The sequence below is a fragment of the Zootoca vivipara genome, chromosome 15 (genome assembly GCF_965207765.1).
Source record: "Zootoca vivipara chromosome 15, rZooViv2.hap1.1, whole genome shotgun sequence".
Lineage (NCBI taxonomy): Eukaryota > Metazoa > Chordata > Lepidosauria > Squamata > Lacertidae > Zootoca > Zootoca vivipara.
This window is the reverse complement of record NC_142598.1, coordinates 35,056,477-35,080,828: the sequence shown is the minus strand read 5'-3', so window position 1 is coordinate 35,080,828 and position 24,352 is coordinate 35,056,477. Positions and strand designations below refer to the sequence as shown.

The 24,352-nt window shown below is 46.0% G+C and overlaps 1 protein-coding gene across 1 annotated transcript; it reads left to right on the top strand.

Moving 5' to 3' along the window:
• The first annotated feature begins 4,191 nt into the window (after window positions 1-4,191).
• Window positions 4,192-21,819, top strand: RCL1 (RNA terminal phosphate cyclase like 1). The gene is made up of 9 exons (XM_035097294.3): window positions 4,192-5,228; window positions 8,746-8,817; window positions 9,132-9,307; window positions 10,859-10,933; window positions 11,125-11,249; window positions 14,227-14,352; window positions 16,974-17,130; window positions 18,372-18,475; window positions 21,623-21,819. Exons 1-9 carry the CDS (start codon window positions 4,688-4,690, stop codon window positions 21,771-21,773), a joined length of 1,527 nt encoding a protein of 508 aa, XP_034953185.3. The 5' UTR covers window positions 4,192-4,687; the 3' UTR covers window positions 21,774-21,819.
• The last annotated feature ends 2,533 nt before the right edge of the window (window positions 21,820-24,352 follow it).

The following is a 24,352-nucleotide window of genomic DNA, read 5'->3' as shown; positions in this document are numbered from 1 at the left end:
GAATCGTGGGCACCCCGGGGTCATCTAGTCCAACCCCCTGCAGTGCGGGAATCTCAACGAGATCATGCAAGGCAGGTGGCCACCCAGCCTCTGCCCTTGCGCTCATGTCCTTCCTCTAGCCATCAGGCTGGCCACTCAGAGAAAATGCTCCACTAGCTAGGCCAGTGGGGTCTTCTTATACTGTAGCTCTCTCTCTCTCCCATACATTGCAGCACAACATCCCAAGTAAAAGATTTATTTGCTGTCATTTTTGTTTTTGTTTGATAGCTGGTAGTTTTCTTTCCACTTACTTATTTTAGCTTAGTGCTTCCCAATACCCCCTTTTGATATTATTATTACAGTATTATTACAGTATTATTATTATTATTATTATTATTATTACTACTACTACTACTATTAAGGCCTTTGTGGAATGAGATCTCTAGAGGCAAGAAGCTCAAAGCAGTTGTCATTCTGGCTGTCGTCCACAAACCAGTTCATCCAGAATGGAGTAGTCCAATTAAAGCCAAAGAGAGGAAATTATGTGTGAGACGCAAGTTCTGCCATCTCGCCTTGGAGTAGCCAGACAGCGTATGACTGTTAATGCAATGTTAGCTGCAGATTTGATGTTTCTGACCAGCGATGTAATGAAGTCATCTGAGTTATGCAACTTTGTGTCTCTCTCATCCATTCTAACCATTAGCTCATCAATTCTCCCTTTCATCAAAACAATTATCTCTGCCGGCCTTCACCCGCCTCCCCAAATGCTCCAATATCCTCTCACCCCACTCTGTTTTTATGGTATACAATAATTGTAAATTACCTCAAGACACATGTAAAAGGCATGTTTTTTTAAAGGCAATTGTGTGTTCTTTTTTGAAATTTGTACATTTGTGTGTGTGAGAGAGAGAGAGGGGGGGAGGGAGAGGGAGAGATTTTAAAACCACACACAATTGCTTCTTACAGACTGTTGCAATTTCGGGACAGAATTTGATCATCTAACAACAGATTTGGGTTGAGCAATTAAAGTTGATCTGTTACTCTTGCATGACAAACCCATTTCCACCCCAAAATGGGACTTTTTGTGATAAGAAAAATGATGGAAAATTGTTTCAAGCAAATGTTATCCCCACATGTTCAAGTGCAACTTTGCATCACCTCTCAACAAACAAATCAGAATCAATGCTAAAAAAAATAGTCAACGGAGTCCAACTTCCCTGCAAACTTTTTGCAGACGAAATCTGTGTGAGTGCTCAACTCTTCCATCTTGTCGCCACTTTCCATCCTTGGTAACATGGTTGTAGTAGTAGAGTCCTTTAATTTTCTGGGCTCTATAATTTCTCATAACTTAAATTGGTCAGGCAACATCAATAGTATTATTAAAAAGGCCCACCAGAGGTTGTATTTCTTGCGACAACTAAGACAATTTAAATTGCCCCAAGAATTGTTGATCCAATTTTACAGAGGTATTATTGAAACTGTTCTCTAATTCTATTACTGCCTGGTATGACACAGCCTCCAAGCTGGATAAGAAAAGGCTCCAACGAGCAGTAAGAACTGCAGAAAGGGCAATTGGTGTTAGTTTGCCCTCAAGAGAGACACTTTATGCTGTCTGAGCTAGGAAGAGAGCAGAGGGAATTGTTGCGGACCCTTTGCATCCTGGTCATCATCTATTTGATTTACTTCCATCTGGACATCGCTACAGGACTCTATACACAAAAAACAGCTAGGCACAGGAACAGGTTTTTTCCTTGTGCCATCAAACTGTTAAACTCGTAGTTGGGTAGTGGAAGGGGAGGTCAGTTGTGGGGTGGGGTTCCTTTGCTGTACTATTGTGTTGTATTGTATTGTGAGCGGAATAGTGTTTGTATGAGGTACATTTTTTACATTGCAATGTAGGCGAAGCAAAATTCCAAGTATCCTTGGTATTTGGCCAATAAATTATTCCTATTCCTATAAACAGGTCTGCAAGTGCTATCAGAAGGAGTCCTGTGTCCTTTTGAGGTTTGACAATCTCTCTTTCTTTCTCTGCAAACTTTTAGCAGACAAGCCCTTTGGAGCAGAGCTGAGTGGATCTGAGTGGAGCTGAGTGTTAGATGCCCATGTAATGATTGACAGAAGTCTTTAACCTTTAGAAACTTCCCTGCAGGCAGAAACTACGGACACTTCAAAACTAAGGTTAACAGATTTTTTTCAATGAATCCAGGGACACTTTTCAACTTCAATGGGTTTTGTATGGGGAGTGATTTGTAAATCCGGGTACTGTCCCTGGGAAACGGGGACATCTGGTAACCTTATTCAAAACTGTCCCTATGTTTGGGTGGGATTCAATCACTTCCCAGCAATATCAGGTCTCACAATTACAGTTGGTTGGGATGGGGAATCCTGCACAACGAATCTGCTCCCCCCAAATACCAGACTTCTTGGGATAAAGATATTGATGGGGAAATGCTCTAGAGAGAGTGGTGTAACACTTGTTTTGACACAAAGTTGTCTACCAATTAGGATGAACGCTCAAGAAACAAGTCTTCTGGAAGCACTGCTTGCCATGAAATGATTCCCATCACTACATGCTGGGAAAAGATTCACTCATTAAATTTCTGCATGACGGATGTCAAGGCAGGAGATACAAGCTTGTCAGGAATAACTCGCAAGGTGTCGGTGAAGTTGACTCTATTCAAAGAATCAAAGCAGCTCATGCCTAGCGAGCACAGCGCTCTTCCCAGCAGATTTTGCTCAATGAGGCAGTTGTGAGGGCTGAAGGTCTTCCCACAGCTACCGGTAAGTCTCCTCCTCCCCCAGGTCCTTCCCAAGCCACCTGAAACTTATTATCTGCCTTGTCTCTCTTTGCTCTTCCCTCTTCATATCTCTGCAGGATCTAGGAGACAATGGTCAGGGCAGGAGGGCAATGGTCACAGCAGGAGGGGAAGAGGCTTCTTCAACAGCCGGCCTCATCTCTACCCCTCCTCTCCAGCCTCCGCTTCTGCCTCTGATTCTGGACTGCTCTCTGCCAGAGTGTCTTCCTGCTCACTAAAGCCTGTTACCTCTTCAGCTTCTGAAAGCCCCTCCTCCTAGCCCGCCCCCTCTTTTCCCTCTGAACACCCATCCCTGTCCCACCACCAATCCCCTGGCTCTGAGCCTTCTCCCCTGGGGGGGGGTTCCCTTGGGGGTTCCCCAGTTGCTGCCTCCCACCACTCCTCTTCATCCAGGCAGTCCAGATGGCTCTCAAAGGTATGGAAGCCCTGCTGGAAAGCAATGCTTGACGCCATAGGAAAGTTGCATTTCTTTTGAAGAAACATGGGGGAGTGCATTGCTAAAGGCTCAACCTTTAATCATTGAGTTCAATGATGTTGAACTCAACTGGTAATCTGGCATGGTGGGGAATTCTGCCTTGGAGAGAGAAGGAGCTTGCCAACAAAGCACAAAGTTGATTTTCCTTGATAATATCTGATTAGGCCTTGGGATTTGATTCTCCTTATCCAAACGCCCTAGGAGGTACTCCTTAACTAATTTCTAATATGATGGAAATAGACCTCTTGCACTTTGCATGCCTTGTCTGCTAATTTCCTTCAGGTGTGTAAAATGTGCGGCAGTGAGAATAAGCAGACCTATGAGCTGATCCTGAAGTCATTTTATTTTTGTTTTACATACATACATCCACATGCCCTTCAAAGTATGTATGAGGAACATTGCTGAAATGCCATGCCCATCTAAGGCTGGGCATTTTTGGACTAGCCTGGCCTGCTTTTTGCCAGGAGAGAACAGGGAGCAGCATCAAAAGAGAAAGTGTGTGTGTGTGTGTGTCTAAAGGAAGAGGTGACCCACAAACTGCAGTAACTTATTTTATGAAGAATACCTGCAGATAAGGGACGCGGATGGTGCTGTGGGTTAAACCACAGAGCCTAGTGCCTGCCGTTCAGAGGTTTGTGGTTCGAATCCCCGGGATGGGGTGAGCTCCCGTTGCTTGGTCCCTGCTCCTGCCAACCTAGCAGTTCGGAAGCACGTCAAAGTGCAAGTAGATAAATAGGTACCGCTACAGCGGGAAGGTAAACGGCCTTTCTGTGCACTGCTCTGGTTCGCCAGAATGCTGGCCACATGACCTGGAAGCTGCACGCCGGCTCCCTTGACCAGTAAAGCGAGATGAGCGCCGCGACCCCGGAGTCGTCCGCAACTGGACCTAACGGTCAGGGGTGCCTTTACCTTTACCTGCAGGTAGCCTATCTATTCTGAAGGAAATCAGCCCTGAGTGCTCACTGGAAGGACAGATCGCGAAGCTGAGACTCCAATACTTTGGCCACCTCATGAGAAGAGAAGAATCCTTGGAAAAGACCCTGATGTTGGGAAAGATTGAGGGCACTAGGAGAAGGGGACGACAGAGGGCGAGATGGTTGGACAGTGTTCTCGAAGCTACGAACATGAGTTTGACCAAACTGCAGGAGGCAGTGCAAGACAGGAGTGCCTGGCATGCTATGGTCCATGGGGTCACGAAGAGTCGGACACAACTAAATGACTAAACAACAACAGTAGTGATTTTAAGAAGGTTATAATCTGCTTTTTAAGAGAAAACAACTGACAAAACAGCACACAGAACCCAAAGCTGGAGTGGTACTATTGCATCTCTCAATTTGGACACTAGACGTCGAGAATGATAGGATTGTGGAGTTGGAAGAAGGGACCCCTAAGGGCCATCTAATCCAACCCCCTGGCAATGGGGGAACATTGCATCGGCCTTTTCTGCTGCGCACTCCTGTCCAGCTCGTCTCCGAGTCCTGTCACAGGTAGCGCTGCCTATGGTGACGTAGTGTCCCCGCCTAGCCATGCTTTCGCTAGCACTTCCGCCCTTTTCCTGGCACGGCGCGTCTGCGTCTCCTTCCCTCGCCACGCCTCCTGCCTCCCCAGCAGCCTCTCCTCCCACTGGCCGCGCGGGCCCCGGAGCCCCGCCCCTTCCCCTTTGACCCCGAGACGTCTCGGCGCACTCTCTTCCTGCTCCAAACCACGTGGGCGATGCGGAGCTCCCTGCGACCATAACAACCCGGCGCTCGCTACCTGCCTGGCCGCCTCCCGAGCTCCTCCGCCGGACGCGACCCGGAGGCAGCGCGGAGGAACCGTCGGCATGGCGACCGCCTCGGCCTCGCTCAGCTACGCCGGGTGCAACTTCTTGCGGCAGAGGCTGGTGCTCTCCACGCTTAGCGGCCGCCCGGTGAAGATCCGCAAGATCCGGGCCAAGGAGGAGAACCCCGGACTCCGAGGTGCGTCTGCCCTGGGCGCCCGGGGAGGGAGGCGGGCGAGGAGAGGGGCTGCCTGGGGAGGAAGAGGAGGACAGGGTGGAAGGAAGGAAGCAGCAGCAAAACCTAGAGTTGGAAGGGACCCTGAGGGTGCAGGATTTTGCAGCTGCCCCTTAGGGAGATCCAGTGTCGGATTTACGTATAAGCTAAGCAGAGGTCAAAGAGATAAACAACTACCTGACATTTAGAAAACATCTGAAGGCAGCCCTGTTTAGGGAAGTTTTTAATGTGTGACGTTTTAATCTTTGTTGGAAGCCGCCCAGCCCAGAGTGGCTGGGGAAACCCAGCCGGATGGGCGACGTACAAATAATAAATTATTATTATTAAGCTATAGCTTAGGGCCCCACTCTCTTGCCCCCCCCAAAAAAAAGTAAGATAAAAAGCAAATAAAATAAAACCTACATACAGCAAGTGTTTTGTGTTGTGTAGGCTCCTATGGTGTAAGTCAGGCATCCCCAAACTTCAGCCCTCCAGATGTTTTGGACTACAATTCCCATCATCCCTGACCACTGGTCCTCTTAGCTAGGGATCATGGGAGTTGTAGGCCAAAACATCTGGAGGGCCGCAGTTTGGGGATGTCTGGTGTAAGTCATGGGCCCCGCCTGCTAGCCTGCTCCCAAAAATATCACTGGTTTGCTCATTTCTATATTTTGTCTTTCACTATGAATATAAAATAAAAAAAATCCTTCCAGCAGCACCTTAAATACCATCTAAGTTTTTATTTTGGTATGAGCTTTTGTGTGCATGCACACTTATTCAGATACACAATTCTTCAGATACTTCTTCAGATGTGTATCTGAAGAAGTGTGCATGCACACGAAAGCTCATACCAAAATAAAAACTTAGTTGGTCTTTAAGGTGCTGCTGGAAGGAATTTTTTTATTTTGTTTCAACTACGTCAGACCAACACGGCTACCTACCTGTAACTAGCACTATGAATATACTTCTTCTTAATTGTATTTCAGTTCAACAATTACTTTGATAAAATACATATTTTGTTACGTGCAAATGGCTATTAGGTCCATAAATTACCCTATAGCATATATTCAACACAAAAAACAGTGGCAATTTGTTGTTGACAAAGGACAGCTTGACATATACAGTAAAATGCCCCATTACCTTCAGTAGCTTAGGGCCTCATCAAACCTAAATCCGGCCCTGCGGGGATCTGACCTGCACAACCTTGGCATTGTCGGCACCATGCTGCAGCCAACTGATCAACTGATCGGGTGTAAAGGGGGCAGTCTCTTAGCATCATGGAATTGTAGAGTTGGAAGTGACCCTGAGGGTCATTTAGTCCAACCCCCTGAAATGCAGGAGTCTCAACTAAAGCATCCATTGCAGAGAGCCATCCAACCTTTTCTGTGAGCCCACAGGTTCTTTTTGTTATAGCGTTAGGCTGGGCGCTGCAAGGGAGCAGCTGTGCTGCTGTTTGCTTTCATTTAGGCAAGAAGGGCAGCTGGTCTTGGGGTTGTAGGAGGCGGACATGCCACCCTGCTTGGAGGCAAGTCCAAGCATCCTTCCGTCTTTCTTGTACGCTGCTTCCTCTGTGCAGAGTTATCAGCTGCCTGGACAGCCAGTTTGTTGCTGCCTGAAGTGAAATTCTGTTTAACGACACAGAATGCTTTGTCATGATCTGGGAAACACAGTTTGGCCTCAGGAGCTTCTCAGAGCAGAGATGTATGAAAGTACATCTCCAGGCATTTTAGCTCTAGAATAGGAAGAAGCTATGTGCTACGTATCTCCCCGTTATTCAGAGAAGACCTAAGCACAAGCCTGACAATTTCTAATCAGAAGTAAGTTCTGTTGAATTCAGTGGGGTCAGCAATGCAGCCCTGGCTTCCTCTTTTTTGGAGCGCAAGTGGTGCATCGAGGACAGACTGCATTGGGTAGGCATGGCTTCAGATTCCTCCTCACCCATCAGACTCAATGGTTGGCCTTTGGCTAGTTGGACTCACCTGCAAACTTGTTTGGTTTGAAGGTAAAGATGGGCTGATCTCATGTATACCAGTCTGAATGTTTGGGAGGAATAGGGTAGGGATATAAATGTAAGATCATGGAAGTCCTGCTAGATTTGAACAAAAGCTCATTTAGCCCAGCCTCTGGCCCACAAGCAGGTCATGAGGGCAGTTTTATTTATTTCCCCAAGGTTTTTATGCCATTTGATTGGGGGGGGGGGAACTTCAGAACAGTAAAACAGCAAAAGCCTTCTCTTGCTATTGCCCTCCAGCAGTTGATGATATTCAGGCTTCTAAACCCAGAAGTTACATGCAGGCAGCACAATTGGTATCCGCTGATAGCCTTATGAATATGTCATAGTATCGTGGAATTGTAGAGAAGGAAGTGACCACAAAGGCCATCTAGCCCAACCCCCTGCAATGCAGGAATCTTTTTCCCAACATGAGGCTTGAACCCGTTACCCTGAGATTAAGAGTCTCATGCTCTACTGACGGAGTTATCCCAAGTCAAATCCCCCTTTAAAGCCATCTTTAGTTTGTGGCCATTACTACCCACGTCTTGTAGTGGTGAGTTCCACACTCAATGAAGAAACACATCCATTTATCTGCCCTGAAATGTCTTCTGTCGATCAGTGATAAATTTAGATTAGTGTTGCTGGAAATGAGTGCTGGTTTCGGAACTAGCAGGCATAGAACTGGGAAACGGGACCAGCTGATACCCACAGTCCTTTCCAATTCTATGAACTGTTATGGGGGGGGGGACAGGACACATCATTTTTGTATTATCAGATTTGAGGCTGTGCCCAGGGGGCTCTGTTTTTAGATTACCAGAACTGGATCCATTAGAGTCCCTCTGTATAGCTTGTGTTTTAGGTTTGCTTAAGGGTTATAGTATTGCCATTGTTTACACACCCTCCCTCTCACCTTGAATGTAAAAGATTTTCCTCCAATATGGACCGTGTCCAATCGCAGTAGCCAATATGTAGGGAAGCAGCTGAGGACAGAGGATGAGTGGATGAGAAGGAACTCTGAATGTCCATAGAAGTTGCATGGAGTTGGTTTTTCCCCTAGAGCTTATTGTTGAGAACATTGCAGGGTTAAGAAGGAGCTAATGATCTTCTACTACTGATTCCAGCATGAATTTACTTTGCTCTGTGTGAGTCTCTCAGCTTCTATATCTGAGTTTCTAACTTTGCACTGCTCCCATAACACCAAAAAGGGGGCTTGCAGATCAGGCCAGCGCATGTTTACCTGGAGGAAAGTCTCACTCTGTGTAAACAGGGCTGGCATTCAAGAGTTTGTGCAGAATCACAGCCTTGCGTTCAGTCGGACAAAATTCTTACGGTTCCCTCGGCTACCAAATGGGGACGCATTTTGCTCTCTCCCATCTATTTTTAACAGCATGGTTGGCAAACTGTTCAAAGGGGGGGTATTTTGATTGTAGCACATTGCATGTTGTTGGGATCTCATTAAGGTTCTCGGAATAATGACCGAATGCTAAGCATCTTATGTTTCTCTGGCAGATTTTGAAGCAAACTTTATCAGGCTGATTGACAAAATAACCAATGGCTCTAGGATTGAAATAAACCAAACAGGTATTTATGTATTCATTATCAACTTGGCACCATCGCTTGCACAGAGAGTGCAAGAGAGCATAGCCCTGCTCCAGGATTTGAAACGTGATACTCAAAGGGGAGGGGAGGCAGGAAGCTGGGAAAGTTCCTGTAATTGTTTAAATGGCTGCAGTGGGTTTGAAGGGTCACCAGCCATCTCCTTCAGCGGGTGTATGTAAGAATCACTTCTATATCATGGGCACCCAGGGTTGGGGAAGCCCAACTTCTGCCTTATGCCGACCTTGTTATAGTCATGGACAACTAATGCGGAGAACGTTTTCCGTGCTCTTTGAAAGGTACCACTTTATACTATCAGCCTGGCTTGCTCTACGGGGGTTCACTGGAACACGACTGCAGCCCCAACCGCAGCATTGGGTATTATTTGGAAAGCCTGCTGTGCTTAGCGCCGTTCATGAAGCACCCTCTAAGGATTGTTCTCCGCGGTGCTACCAATGATCAAGTGGATCCTTCGGTAAGTTGTGAATCATCCCAAGTGTCAATGGTTTTTTTATGTTTCCGAGCACAGTTCAAAGTGTTGGTGCTGACCTTGAAAGCCCTAAACCAGGCATCCCCAAACTTTGGCCCTCCAGATGTTTAATTCCCATCTTCCCCAACCACTGGTCCTGTTAGCTAGGGATCATGGGAGTTGTAGGCCAAAACATCTGGAGGGCCGCAGTTTGGGGATGTCTGCCCTAAACGGCCTCGGCCCTGTAGACCTGAAGGAGCGTCTCCACCCCCATCATTCAGCCCAGACACTGAGGTCCACCTCCGAGGGCCTTCTGGCGGTTCCCTCACTGCGAGAAGCGAAGTTACAGGGAACCAGGCAGAGGGCCTTCTCGGTAGTGGCACCCTCCCAGTGGAACACCCTCCCTTCAGATGTCAAGGAAATAAACAACAATCTGACTTTCAGAAGACATCCGAAGGCAGCCCTTTTTAGGAAGGTTTTTAATGTCTGTTGTTTTCTTGTTGTGAGGGACAGGGGATATCGCGAAGTCCCTCCCCTCCTGAGTTCCAGCCCATCCCCGAGCGCAGGGGAAAGCAGGGAGAGTTCCGACTCAAGTGGGGAAGCAGGAAGTGGTGTCCGAGGCTCAGGCAGGGTAGCGGAGCCATCGTCGCAGGTGGGACAGGAAGAGGGAAGCAAGGGGGGCAGACCCATTCCCCCAACTCCGGAATTGAGCAGAAAACGTAGGGGGAAGAGGCTGGGTCTCCCCAAGTTGTTATGTTGGAGAAAAACGCGCCAAACGCCATTCGGAGGTTCTGACTCAAGCGGATAAGATGTGTCTCTGTAAATAGTACTGCCTTTAGCACTGTAAATACGCAGCACCAATAAAAAGATAAAATGCAGAGCCGTGTGGAGTCGTTACTCTGAAGTAGCCCACCCAGGCCACTGTGACACTTGTGTTTCTACTATTCTGCTGGGAGCTGTCCAGAGTGGCTGGGGAAACCCAGCCAGATGGGCGGGGTATAAATAATAAAATTATTAGGACCGAGGCGGTGGGAAGAGAGAATGGTGGCTGCAACAAGAGCAAGGAGGAGTCTGGGGGAAGAGAGCTTGGTAAGTCATTGATTTGTGGCCACATAGGCCCCTTAATTTGGTCCCTGAGGATTGGTGCCCCCACCCCCACACTTCCGCTCTTGTTGGGTCTATAATTACAAATCCTTTTACTGTGTCCATGTCACTTAACACGGAGAAAGGGAAAGAGTCTGTCACTGGGAGTGCCATGGGGACAAGAGACCATGTTCTGCGGCTGCCCCTGTAGTCACAGCTCAAGGCTGCACTAACTGAAATGGGTTGATGGAGAAACTGAAAAAGGAATTGTTGATTATGAATCCAAGGTACATCTAATCGAACCAATTTCTGGTGCTATGTTGCTTTTGGAAAATCTAAGCACACATTCACCCCACCCCCCAATCCATTGTGAATTAAAAGCTCCTTCTCAGAACGAACTTTTAATTGATTGGGATGCAAAGATTGTTTGTGTTTTCTTCTAGTCAAGAGGCGTTCTCATTGAATATCTTTCAGGTGGATTGCCTTAAGGCGACAGCTCTGCCTTTATTGAAAAGATTTGGAATCGATGGTGAAGAATTGGAATTGAAGGTAAGACCTTAAATCACTACAGTATTTCCATGTATTCTTACTCATATCGAGTGTGCTAACCTTTCTCTCTCATTTGAATGAGTTTTGGCAGCTTTATTATCTCACTAGAATTTGTCTTCAAATGTTGTTGGATGAAAAAGCTGGAGCTCTTAAAAATCTTACGGCTTAAAATTCTCGTTTATTGTTTTCAGATCGTGAGAAGGGGCATGCCCCCCAAAGGAGGTGGCGAAGTGATATTCAGTTGTCCTGTTAGGAAAGCACTGGTACCCATTCAGTACGTTGATCCTGGCAAAATTAAGCGCATCAGAGGTGTGGCGTATCCTTCTTGAAAGGTTTCCAAACTGATTTCTTTGCTTCCCTTATACAGTAAGGGAGAGAGTTAGGCTGCAATCCGAATATCCACAGACCTGAGTATGCCCCATTGACTCAGAGTGGTTCCCTTACAAATAGATTTGTATTAGACTGTGTGGTTAGTAAGGCATAGTGTCATATGCACAACTGATGTGCAGTGCCAGAATGCAGATGGCGGAGCCATGGTAGACGCAGGTGGCGCTGTGGTCCAAACCCCTGAGCCTCCTGGGCTTGCCAGTCAGAAGGTCAGCGGTTCGAATCCCTGCAACGGGGTGAGCTCCCGTTGCTCTGTCCCAGCTCCTGCCAACCTAGCAGTTTGAAAGCACGCCAGCGCAAGTAGATAAATAGGTACCGCTGCGGCGGGAAGGTAAACAACATTTCTGTGCACTCTGGTTTCTGTCACGGTGTCCCATTGCGCCAGAAGCGGTTTAGTCATGATGGCCACATGACCCAGAAAGCTGTCTGTGGACGAACACCGGCTCCCTCGGCCTAAAAGCGAGATGAGCACCACAACCCCATAGTTGCCTTTGATTGGACTTACCTGTCCAGGGCTCCTTTACCTTTTACCTTTACCTAAAGCAGTCTGAACTCTATAGCCGCAGGGCCCAGAGTTTTGCTTTATTTTATTTATTTATTGAATTTATACACTGCCTTATACCCAGAGGTCTCAGGGCGGTTCACAGAATAAAATCAGAATATAAAACCACAAAATACATAATCAGAATAAAAACAAAAACAACCTAGTATTTTAAAAGGGCATAGGATGTCAATCAGATCAACCAAAGGCCTGGTTAAAAAGGAATGTTTTTGCCCGGCGCCTAAAGGTGTATAATGAAGGCGCCAGGCGAACCTCCCTGGGGAGAACATTCCACAGACGGGGAGCCACTGCAAATTAGTGCATAGATATGTGCTGTTCAGATGCATGCACAGTGTGGGAATAAAGGCACAAAAAATACTAGCCCAAACACTACATTTAGTGGCCCCACCTGTTCATGCATATCAGTTTTAAACATTTTGTGATCTAAAAGGGAAAATAGGGAATCCACTTTGGTAGAGCTTTGTTTGCTGATTCGTAATTGCCCTCAGGTGAGAAGGTGAGTTGTGGCGAATGGTGCCATCCTAACCACGTCTGCTTAGTAAATCCTCTTGAATTCTGGGCATAAATGGGAACACACACACACACACACACACAGCTCTTCCTCTGCCTCCACTTTTGTTGCAAAACAAAACTCTTTCCTAGCAGCTTTCTTTCTTTGCGCTGTTCTCTGTTTAAAGGGAATGCTAAAAGTGCACGGGAACTTGCCACTCTTCGCTGGGTTAAACTGTCTGCCTTACCAGTCAAGCAGTAAAACCGGAAGTGCAGAAGAAACCACCCGGTGGTTAGTCTCCTCTTTTACTCTTGACACTTTCCTAATCCTTTCATGTGTAAGATCTTTTAAAACTCTGAATTCAGGTTACAGGGTTGGGATGGCTACATACTCAAGCCCCACCCCCACCCCAACTCTGTTTGAGGTACATGCTCAGAAATATAAAGAGCAGTGTGGTGTAGTGGTTAAGAGCGGTAGACTCGTAATCTGGAGAACTGGGTTCACGCCTCCGTTCCTCCACATGCAGCTGCTGGGTGACCTTGGGCTAGTCACACTTCTCTGAAGTCTCTCAGCCCCACTCACCTCACAGAGTGTTTGTTGTGGAGGAGGAAGGGAAAGGAGAATGTTAGCCGCTTTGAGACTCCTTCGGGTAGTGATAAGGCGGGATATCAAATCCAAACTACTACTACTACTCCTCCTCTTCTTCTTCTTCTTCTTCTTCTTCTTCTTCCATTCTTTTTTGCTGTAGGAAGTTGTCACTACTTTCCCCATGTTGAGTTGGTTGTTGTGCTGTTGTGGTATCTGAAGAAGTGTGCATGCACACGAAAGCTCATACCAAAATAAAAACTTAGTTGGTCTTTAAGGTGCTAATGAAGGATTTTTTTTATTTTGCTTTGACTCAGACCAACACGGCTACCTACCTGTTGTGGTGTGGTTAGACCTTTCAAGCAGGTGGGTGGGTTGGTGAGGGGCTCAGTAAAAAGGACACTGCCCAAAATATATTCAGCAGACCCTTTTGACCAGGGGTCAGCAAACTTTTTCAGCAGGGGGCCGGTCCACTGTCCCTCAGACCTTGGGGGCGGACAGCGGACTATATTTTGAAAAAAAAAATGGAACAAATTCCTATGCCCCACAAATAACCCAGAGGTGCATTTTAAATAAAAGGACACATTCTACTCTTGTAAAAACACGCTGATTCCCGGACTGTCCGCAGGCCAGATTTAGAAGGATTCAGATTGGGCTGGATCCGGCCCCCGGGCCTTAGTTTGCGTACCCATGCTTTGAACCCTGGAAAGTTAAGTAACACTTGCAAACCGCTTGCAGCAAAATGCCCAAGCAGGAAATGCGTTGGAAGCCCCTCTTCTGGCTATGAAGGACATGGTCACAAGTTTATTAATAGCTGCACGAATTATTATAGCTAGGAAGTGGAAGGGGCAAGCAGAATATAAAATGGAAGAATGGTATAAAGAGGTGTGGGATATAGGTGTTAATGTTAAATTAACACGTGCCATTAAGGTTAGATGGGGAATACGCAGGAGAAATTGTTTTGGAGGAGATACGGAGGCTTGTAGAATTTGTACTGTTAAAACAGAAAGGAGTCAAACCATTGCAAGAGCTGTTGAAATTTTGGGAGGTTGGATAGTTATAATGTTGGTGGGGTACACTTTTTTATTCTTTTTTATGATTATTACTTTGTCAAAAATAAATAAATAAAAAGAATGTATAAAATGTAAATAAAAATAAATAATAGATAAATGAATAGATGAAATAAAAAAGGAAGTCCTCTTCTGTATACTGGCCTGCTTTTGTGTTAAAATCTTTTTCTATAAGAAATTCCTTAATGTCATAAACCAGCTATTCAGTAAGAGTGTCCCCGCAGATTGCAAACCGAATTGTGGATTCTGCAAGGAGCGTCCTGAATAAATTCCTACCGGATATTTACATTCACACAGACCATATGAAAGGGACAAGCTCTGGGAAGTAAGTTTTCCTAATAATAATATTTTATAATATTTAATTTATTATACACTAAGTATTTATACTTAGTGTTCTCGAAGCTACCAACATGAGTTTGACCAAACTGCGTGAGGCAGTGGAAGACAGGAGTGCCTGGTGTGCTCTGGTCCATGGGGTCACGAAGAGTCGGACACGACTAAACAACAACAACAACAATTTATACTCCTGCCCATTATTCTTTAATAGGTTGTTTTAATAGGTTGGTTTTTTTGTGGTCTACTAATATAATACCTGCTTGAAGGAGGAGGGGGGGGCAGGGGCAGGAGGCAATCTAGTAATAACAATTCCGTAGCATTTATACAGCTCAATTTGCAGTTTTCAAAGCCTCTCGGTAATCTTAATAATAATAATAATAATAATAATAATAATAATTTATTTATACCCCGCCCATCTGGCCGGGTTCCCCCAGCCATTCTGGGCAGCTTCCAACAAAACACCAAAATACAGAAATCCATCAAACATTAAAAGCTGTTTAATGTTGCAACTGTTCTGCGAGATACCATTCTATCTGTACGGTAGGTGAGGAATTAATGAAGCTTGGGGAACAGTGGCTTGTCATAGGCTGAACTGCTGAGTTTGTGGCTGAAATGGGATTGGAGCCACAGACCCTCCTGGCTTCCACTCTTACAATGCGTGAGATTTTCATTGAGCTACACCTGATCCACCTGGCCTGTGCCTTCTGATCACAACCAGCTTTTGTAAGGAAGGAAGCCCCTCCTGAACTCTGCCGACCCTGCTCCCAAACTCTACAACTCTCAGGAAGAGGATTCTTACATCTCCACCCATGCTTTAGTTTGCCATCTAATGGGCTTGGGAAACTCTTAAAGCACAGCTTGTTAGCTCTGTCTGTCTCCTGTTGTTATTGGCGTAAGCCAGGCTTCCTCAACCTCGGCCCTCCAGATGTTTTGAGACTACAATTCCCATCATCCCTGACCACCGGTCCTGCTAGCTAGGGATCATGGGAGATGTAGGCCAGAAACACCTGGAGGGCCGAGGTTGAGGAAGCCTGGCGTAAGCTGTTGATGTCACCTTTTTACACCTCCATCCCAAGTGTGCTTCTTATTTTATAGGACTGCAATTACTTGCCCTTCAGGTCCTATATTGCCCTGTGTGACGAAAGTCCTCTACTTTCCGTCTTTATTGTACAACCTACTTCTCAGATTGTGCAAGGCTTTAATGGGGATGTCCTGAGGTAAAGTTCACCTCCCACTATCCCAGTTATTCTCCTTATAAACCCCCTCACAACGCTTCGGGTTTAAAGGTAAAATGAAAGTGCTCTTCCAGCCTAAAATGTGGCACGGTTTCTTTTAAGCTCTGAGGGGAAATATGAGACTATTCTTAATGTACACAACCTTAAGGGGTTCTCCTCACTCGAGCTTTCCCCCACTTGAAGCTTTCCTCCCACCTGAGGAAACTTTGTGTCACCCTCGAACCAGTCTCCCTCTTCCTCCTCCTCTCGGTGCACTCCAGGGACAAAAAACCTATCCTTTCTGCCTTAGAAAAGGGGTTTTGTCCTTCTAATGAGTATCCCCACCAGATGAGCAATAGATACCTCTGCTGGAAAGATCACACAGACGATAGTACAGATGGAACTTTAATTTAACATTTAATGGCTTAAGAACTTAATGGTTGCGTTCAAGGTTCATGTGTACAAGCATGTGGTTTCAATGGAACTGTTCTTGTTAAACATATAACTTCAAACCTCGCTAATTCCTCACCTAACACTACTCTATAAACCTATTCCACCCTCACCCCACGCTCACACTCTCCTGCTTCATCTCCCTCTCTCTCCCCAACTGTCAACTGTCACTAACTGCCGTTTTCTCCTCATAGAATGTTCGTAACCCCGCCCCCACAAGCATGTGATATAACTCAGGGTAGGAGATGCATTAACCCTTATACATCCAGGCTGTGACCAAATATATCATCCTAGGGTTATTTCGTTACACCCTGATTATCAAACCAAACGGAAAGATCATTGCTGTCTCACAGCATCCTCCAAGTGGGCTTTCCTCTCCTGAAGCAGGAGCTACGATCCGGGACCAGACGTGGTCCCACTGGCTTCTCTGTGCAGGCTATACTGAACTTGATGGAACAAGCAGTCTTAACTCTGTGCAATGCATTTCCCCATGTTCCCACTGATGGGCATAGTAACTCACTGGCTTAGTAAGTGTTTTGAATGCTGAAGATCCCGGGGTTTCCCGTTGAAAGGATCTGGTGCTGACCACCAGATCCTTTCAACGGGAAACCCCGGGATCTTCAGCATTCAAAACACTTACTAAGCCACTGAGTCAGCATTAGGGAAGATCTCTTTGGAAAACCTTGGCATGGCCACTGCTGGGCTCAGTTAGACAGGCCTGGTGCAAAACAGTCACGGGGTCAAGGAGAATGACCAGGCCCAGTTGGGTGCTGATGGGAGTAAATGTCGCTGACTATTTTATACCAGAATGTTAATTTTTTACATGTAAGTTTAGGCTTTGGTTTTGTTTTTTTTAAGCAACAAGCAGGCACCTTCATCGCGGAATTTTAAAATGAAACAATGCCTTTCATTCCGTCCCTGTCTCCCGTGTGCTTTCTTCTTTCAGGTCTCCGGGTTTCGGCCTCACTCTGGTTGCAGAGACGACAAATGGTACTTTCCTCAGTGCTGAGTTGGCCTCCAGCCCCCAGGGACAGGGCGTGGCTGTGCTCCCGGAAGACCTGGCCATAAACTGTGCAAAGTTGCTACTCGAAGAGATTCACAGGGTAAGTAGCTGTTTTGTTTTTGCCCCCTGAAGAGTTGCGACAGTGCCTCATCCTTTCATTTTACATCTTTGCGTTAAGGAGACTCTCTTTCTCTCCACGCTGCCCAGGTTGTATTCCTTCTCTAGATGGCAAAAGAAAACCTGTGCTGTATGTAATGTATTAATCCTTAATGCAGCAAATGATCTTGGCCAGAAATAGGCCTCGTCTTTAAGAGGCAATTAGAGCCCTTCTCTGGTTTCGAAAGACTTATCCCCTTTGATTAGGAAGGTTGTAGACCGCAGAATAATTTTGGTGTTGCTGCTGATGCACCCCGCACTAAATGGGTTCCTGATCCGTTAGTAGTCAGCTCGAGTCACTGGATATGCCAATGACTATTTTACTTCCTAATGAGAGCTGGAGAAAGAGATGGGCCTTATTCATGGTTGCCTAACGGGCTGTAAGGGATGCGGGTGGCGCTGTGAGTTAAACCACAGAGCCTAGGGCTTGCCGATCGGAAGGTCGGCGGTTCGAATCCCTGCGACGGGGTGAGCTCCCATTGCTCAGTCCCAGCTCCTGCCAACCTAGCAGTTTGAAAGCACATCAAAGTGCAAGTAGATAAATAGGTACCGCTCTGGCGGGAAGGTAAACGGTGTTTCCGTGTGCTGCTCTGGTTCGCCAGAAGCGGCTTTGTCATGCTGGCCACATGACCTGGAAGCTGTACGCCAGCTCCCTCGGCCAATAACGCGAGATGAGCGGTGCAACCCCTTTACCTTTACCTTTAATGGGCTGTAAGACACAGGATGGAGTTGGAAAGCCAGGGCTACGTTTCTTTCTATGCTCTTCCTGAGTGCATCTGAGGTCAAGAAAATGTATGCCGCAGATTGGGCTGGCGGGTTGGTCTGGCAGAAAGGAATCTATCTCAGTGTATGATGGAGCTTGCTCCACTTGAACCACCTGTATTTGTTAACTCGGGCTGCCGCATGCCTGTAGCCACTTACCGGAGGGTACTTACTTCTGAGTAGGCATACATGGGATTGGGGCAGTTGACTCCTTTGGCCCTACAGATTCCTCTGCTTTTGCACAGGTCCCAATACTGCTTTCAAGCACCTTTTTTGCCGTTGGGTTCGTTGAACGCGTGTTATCTTTTTGACCCTTGAAATGCAGTTTGTAGCTGTTCTGTGGTTTTCCCTCCCTCTTCCCCTTTTCGCCCATATTTTCCGGTTAAGTGCAAAGCTTAATTATTAAATGGTTTGCATTTGCAGGGAGGCTGTGTGGATTCAACAAACCAAAGCCTCATTCTGCTCCTCATGACCCTCGGCCAGCAGGATGTCTCCAAAGTCCTGCTGGGACCTCTGTCCCCATACACGTAAGTCCTTCCTCTTTCCCCCACCCCCTGAGAATGTATTACCCACCTCTGTTCAATTTGCTGATTGCACAGAATAACAGATTTTGTTACTGCTGGGAATGCTTAATTTGTAGCTGCAAAAGGAACTTCTTCAAAGCCCTCAGTGCAGTATATCAGGTAAAAAGATAAAAAGTAATGGACCCCTGGACGGTTGAGTCCAGTCAGAGGCGACTATGGGGTTGTGGCGCTCATCTCACTTTTAGGCCGAGGGAGCCGGCGTTTGTCCACAGACAGCTTTCCGGGTCATGTGGCCAGCAGGACTAAACTGCTTCTGGCACAATGGGACACTGTGACAGAAACCAGAGAGCACAGAAACACTGTTTACCTTCCCACCGCTGCAGTACCTGTTTATCTACTTGCATTGGTGTGCTTTCAAACTGCTAAGTTGGCAGGAGCTGGGACAGAGCAACGGAAGCTCACCCCGTCGTGGGGATTCGAACCGCCAACCTTCTAATCGGCAAGCCCAAGAGTCTCAGTGGTTTAGACCACAGCGCCACCCATGCCCCTTTACTAGGGGTCCTTTACCTTTGCAGTATATTACCTGTTTCCTGATTTTAGGAAAGCCAACAGATGACTTGCTCATCAATCCTCTGAAACATGCTGTGGCAAGTAATGGGCACACAAGCTGGGTGCTTGTTTTCTGCGGTAACCACTAGAGCAGTGATGGGCAACCTTTTGAGCTTGGTTTGTCAAAATTCGCCAAAAAAACAAGCATAACTTGGGTGGTGTGTCACTTCAAGAAAAAAAACATAATTTTGCAATATTTATAGTTTAAATAACAAAAATGTATAATTGTAATATATAACTCTATTTAATAAACCAAAAACTAATTATTTAACCAAACCAAAAAACCCTTATTTATCACAAAGTGCCCAGAGTTGTTGAGCTTTTTGGGGGGGAGCTGCTGACCAAAGTTTTGTAGCTTTTGGGGGGGGGCACAAAAGTTGCATTGCTTTTTGGGGGGTGCCCCAAAGCTGCTGTGCTTTTTTGGGGGGGAAGAGACCAGAAATAAATGACGAATACTGTAATACCTTCGCTGGAACTAATATGCAGCACTGACAGTCTGCCAAAGCGCCAAAAAAAGCACAGAAAGGGTTAAAAAGTGCCAAATAAAAACAGCACAGAAAGGGTTAAAAACGAACCTGTTGCACCCAATCAGAAACAGCCACTGACTCAGCAAATTGAAAAATAGACCAATTGCTGAGCACAATCTCTGGCTACCAGGAACAACAACAACAACAACAACAACAACAACAACAACAACAACAACAACAACAACAACAAAGGATCCGGGTTTTAACAGCGGAGACAAGCTGTAGCGTGAGGAGGAGTGGGAGAACAAATTGGGGACGACAACAACAACAACAACAACAACAACAACAACAACAACAACAACAACAGTGCGGCGCGCATACTAGCAGTGAGGGCTCTGCGTGTCACAGGTTCGCCATCACTGCTCTAGACCATGGTGGTGATGGTGGTGATTTTATTATTTATATGCTGCCCATCTGACTGGGTTACCCCAGCCACTCTGGTTGGCTTCCCACAATCTATAAAAACCACAGTAAAATGCCAAACATTTAAAACTTCCCTATACAGGGCTGCCCTCAGATGCCTCCCAAAAGTTGGATAGTTGTTTATTTCCTTGACATCTGATGGGAGGGCGTTGCACAGGGAGGGTGCCACCGCCAAGAAGGCCCTCTGCCCGGCTCCCTGTAACCTCACTTCTTGCAATGAGGGAACCTCCAGAAAGCCATCGGAGCTAGATTTCAGTGTCCAGGCTGGACAATGCAGAAGGAGATGCTCCTTCAGGTATACATGGCTGAGACCCTTTATACCAATAGCTGTGGCATAGAAGGGCTAATATTTTGGACCATTTAATCATCTTCTCTGGCTTGGTTTGCGAAGATTGAAAAGAAACTGCCAGGCATCACCTTTTGTGTTTGGGAGGAGGAATGTGTGTGTTTCAGCATTTGGGGAAAAGCTGTCTGTGCAAAGGAAAAGACCCGTTTTTATATTGGTGGAAGGAGATGTCAATATTTGAAGATGCTTTCTTTGCAATTCACCATTTCCAGCGGAGAGCTTGGCTATGGTTTCTTCACCTTGCATGCCGGCTTCTGCATCCATTTGGGAATGCTGTTGGAACAACTAGACTGTGAACTGTCCTTTTTCGGTTATCATGGTACCAGTGCTGTATGTGTGAAAGGTACAGTACTGTGATAACTGAAGAATGATGGTGCCATCACAATGACATGGGTGCTGTGCTGGGAAACGACTGCTGGACCTCCACTTCTGACCTTGGAAGCCAAAGGGGAGATCTTGTGATTGGGGGACCGGGGGGGGGGGACAGACAGAGCCTGTGTTACCAACTGATGGGTGGTAATCCAGAAGCACTCGGACATAACACTCGGGAGCGGCACGCAATCAGCTGAGGATGCCTTTGGTAGCAAAGAGGACCACGTGATATTTCCTGTATTGGCAGTGAGCCTATATAAGGAGCAGAAGTAGAGCAAGGATCGCCCAACGGGAGAAACCGAGTTGCAAATTGTCAGGAGCCGGTGTCGGTCAGCAGTAAAAAAAAACCCACCAATGTCAGCAGGGTGGGTTTGATTTAAATGAAATTGATTTAAATCACTAGTCAATAAGACTTGATTTAAATCTTTTTTTTTTTCAGAAAGACTCGTTCTTGCTGGTATAATGTTAATATTTACAACCAGATGAAGGTTTCATTTTTGGAATGATAAATTTTCAGAGTAGTTTTTACAGTTATATCAAAAATTAATGAATTGGTTATACTATTAGAAATACATAGACGATAATTGTGAAATTATTGTGAGGTTTAATAAGTTAGCTGTTTATATTAGGACAACTTATGATATAAGTTTGTCAGCTCTAGCCAACTGTTGCCATAACTAAATCAAATGCTAATTGCGATGTGGACTTTTTCTGTGTGTTCTGGACTTCCAATTTGCTCAGTATATAGAATCTTGGAAAAGAAACAAATTTTATAAATCGTGTGTATTTCCCCCCACTGCTTTCGTTATAAATTTCAGGTGTATCTGTTGCGTAGGTTAAGACTTTCGCGTTTGCCTTTTCTTCCTTTCTTAGAATTGAGTTTCTGCGACATCTGAGAAGTTACTTCCAGGTTATGTTTAAAATCGAAAGCAAACCGTCCGGCGAAGAACGCAAAGGTGGAGACAAGGTCTTAATGACATGTGTGGGCATCGGGTTTTCCAATCTTAGCAAGACGGTAAAATGATGTGCCTGTGGATTTTTGTATTATTAAACTAATTCCCTCTTTGTAACACAGAAGTTATCGGCTATGTTTGCAGAATCAAATAGGGGAAAGGGCGATGGCTCAGTGGTAGAGAGCAGCTTTGGATGCAGAAGGTGCAAGGTTCAATCCTTGGCATCTTCAGGTGAGTCTGGAAGAAACCCCGTCTGAATTCCCGGAGAGCTGCTGCCGGCCAGTGTAGACAGTATTGAGCTAAATGGGCCAGTGGTGTGACTGCATACGATGCAATTTCCCATGTTCCATTCTCCTTTTGTAGGAGTGGGGAAGCCACAAGGAAGCCACGGTTAACAACACTTCCTGTTGCCTTTGAACCAAGAAACATTCATGGCTTCCACAAAAGTCAGAACGGGAAGCCGTCGTCTGACGTAGGCTTCCAGTCAGAAGAGTACCTAAAGGTTGGTGAAACCAGCCCCTGCTGGGGACGCCGCTCTGGAGGGTGGGGCGTGCAAAAATCACATATCAGACCAAGGATTGTACGATGTGTATACAGTCATACCTCGGTTTAAGTACGCCTCGGTTTTAGTATTTTCAGTTTAAGTACTCCGCGGACCTGTCTGGAATGGATTAATCCACTTTCCATTACTTTCAATGGGAAAGTTCGCTTCAGTTTATGAACAGACCTCCGGAACCAATTACACCCATGCTTCAGTTTATGAACATTTCAGTTTAAGTACTCCACGGACCCGTCTGGAACAGATTAATCCACTTTCCATGACTTTCAATGGGAAAGTTCGCTTCAGGTTAAGTAGGCTTCAGTTTAAGTACTCCGTGGACCATGTGGAACGGATTAATCCACTTTCCATTACTTTCAGTGGGAAAGTTCGCTTCAGGTTAAGTACAGACTTCCGGAACCAATTGTGTTTGTAAACCGAGGTACCACTGTATGTGGCACTGCAGTGCCGCCGCCACAGTCGGATCCAGCATAGAAGACGCTTCCTTCTCACACCGCGGCACAAAAGCATGTGGTCAAATGATTTTTTTCTAGGGGGGCACTGATACAGCTCCTTGGCAAAGGCACAAGGCACCCTAGTTATGCCTCTTGCTTCCAGTCCCGGTACTCTGGATAGCGGCATCCCAAGCCAGATGGGCAAGTGGCTGTGGCGAGCCTGCATAACTGGTCTTCTCCTGGCTTCCATCACCTGCGGCGATTGCTTCATTTTGCATCACCGGACAAAAAAAGGCTGACATTTAGAGTTTTCGAAACTTGGAAGACTAGTTTTACAAGGGGTGAGCGCTTGCAATAAATTAGCACAGGCTTCTTTCCATTGTCTTAAGAGTTTTTGCAGTGATATTTTGGTGAGCGAGTAATTCTCTCGCCCCTGAAAGTTAGACGCCCCCCCCCAACTGAATCTTTGACCCTGCACTCCTCTCTAAAAAAGCTTTGACCTGAACCCCACTAAAACGGGGGTAGATCACCTCCAGTTTATAACTGCGAGTAGATCGCAGTCTCCTGGAAGTTGCCCACCCCTGCTGTATGTGGCTTGTAACCCTGCTTGACACCAAAGGAGGAGGATGAGTCTTCCTTGGAATTTAACACCACAAGTTGCTGCTGGCTTTTGTCACTGTAGAAGAGTCGTCTTCTTCATCATCATCTTCGATCACTCGTAGCTGAGTAAGATTGTCTTCCACAAACACGGTTTTAACAGTGAGTCCGTAAGTGACAGTGGAGGCCAATTCTGGATCCACACGTCCTTCTGCAGTGGGGACATAGGTTTCTGGATGGGAGCTGATCACGGTGAGGGTTTGCCAAGCACACCTTCCTCTTAGCACCTTTCTCTCTTTCGACCTGAGTTCAAGCGTCTTCAAAGTCCATGGCACCTTTGGCAAAGGCTGTTTTCCAATTGGAGCGCTTGCAGGCCAGTGTTTTCCAGTTGTCGGTGTTTATACTACATTTTTCAAGATTTGCCTTGAGAGGGTCTTTAAACCTTTTTTTGTCGACCACTGGCATTCCACTTTCCATTTTTAAGTTGGGAATAGAGTAGTTGCTTTGGAAGACGATAATCGGGCATCCGCACAACATGACCAGTCCAACGAAGTTGATGTTGAAGAATCATTGCTTCGACACTGGCGATCTTTGCTTCTTTCAGTACACTGGTATTTAACCCCACAAGTTGCTGCTAGCTTTTCTCACTGTACATGAGTAGCATTTTATTCGCTTCCTGAAGCATACAGGTTACATGGCATGACATCGCGGCTGCAGAAAACTGTTCATGCACCTGTGTGCTACATGCAACTTGTTCAATTGTAGTTTCACTAATACAATCACTTTTGTTGTTGTTGCTGCTGAAAACCATTAATTTAAATGGCTCTTCTCTGAGCAAAACTTAGTTGGATACAATCCTCTCTGCTCAGTTCATTAACTTTGTTCCACTCTAAGATGAGAAGTTTGGTGCAGGCCAGATCAGATAGCTGAAAAGGAGGTACCTTTTGCCTAGTTAAATTGCCAGGCCCCTATTTAATACGAAAAAGGCTATGGTTGTTAACAGTGGTAAGCTGAGAAACATGAGGAAATGGTTGAATCATACCCCAACTCACTGTAACTA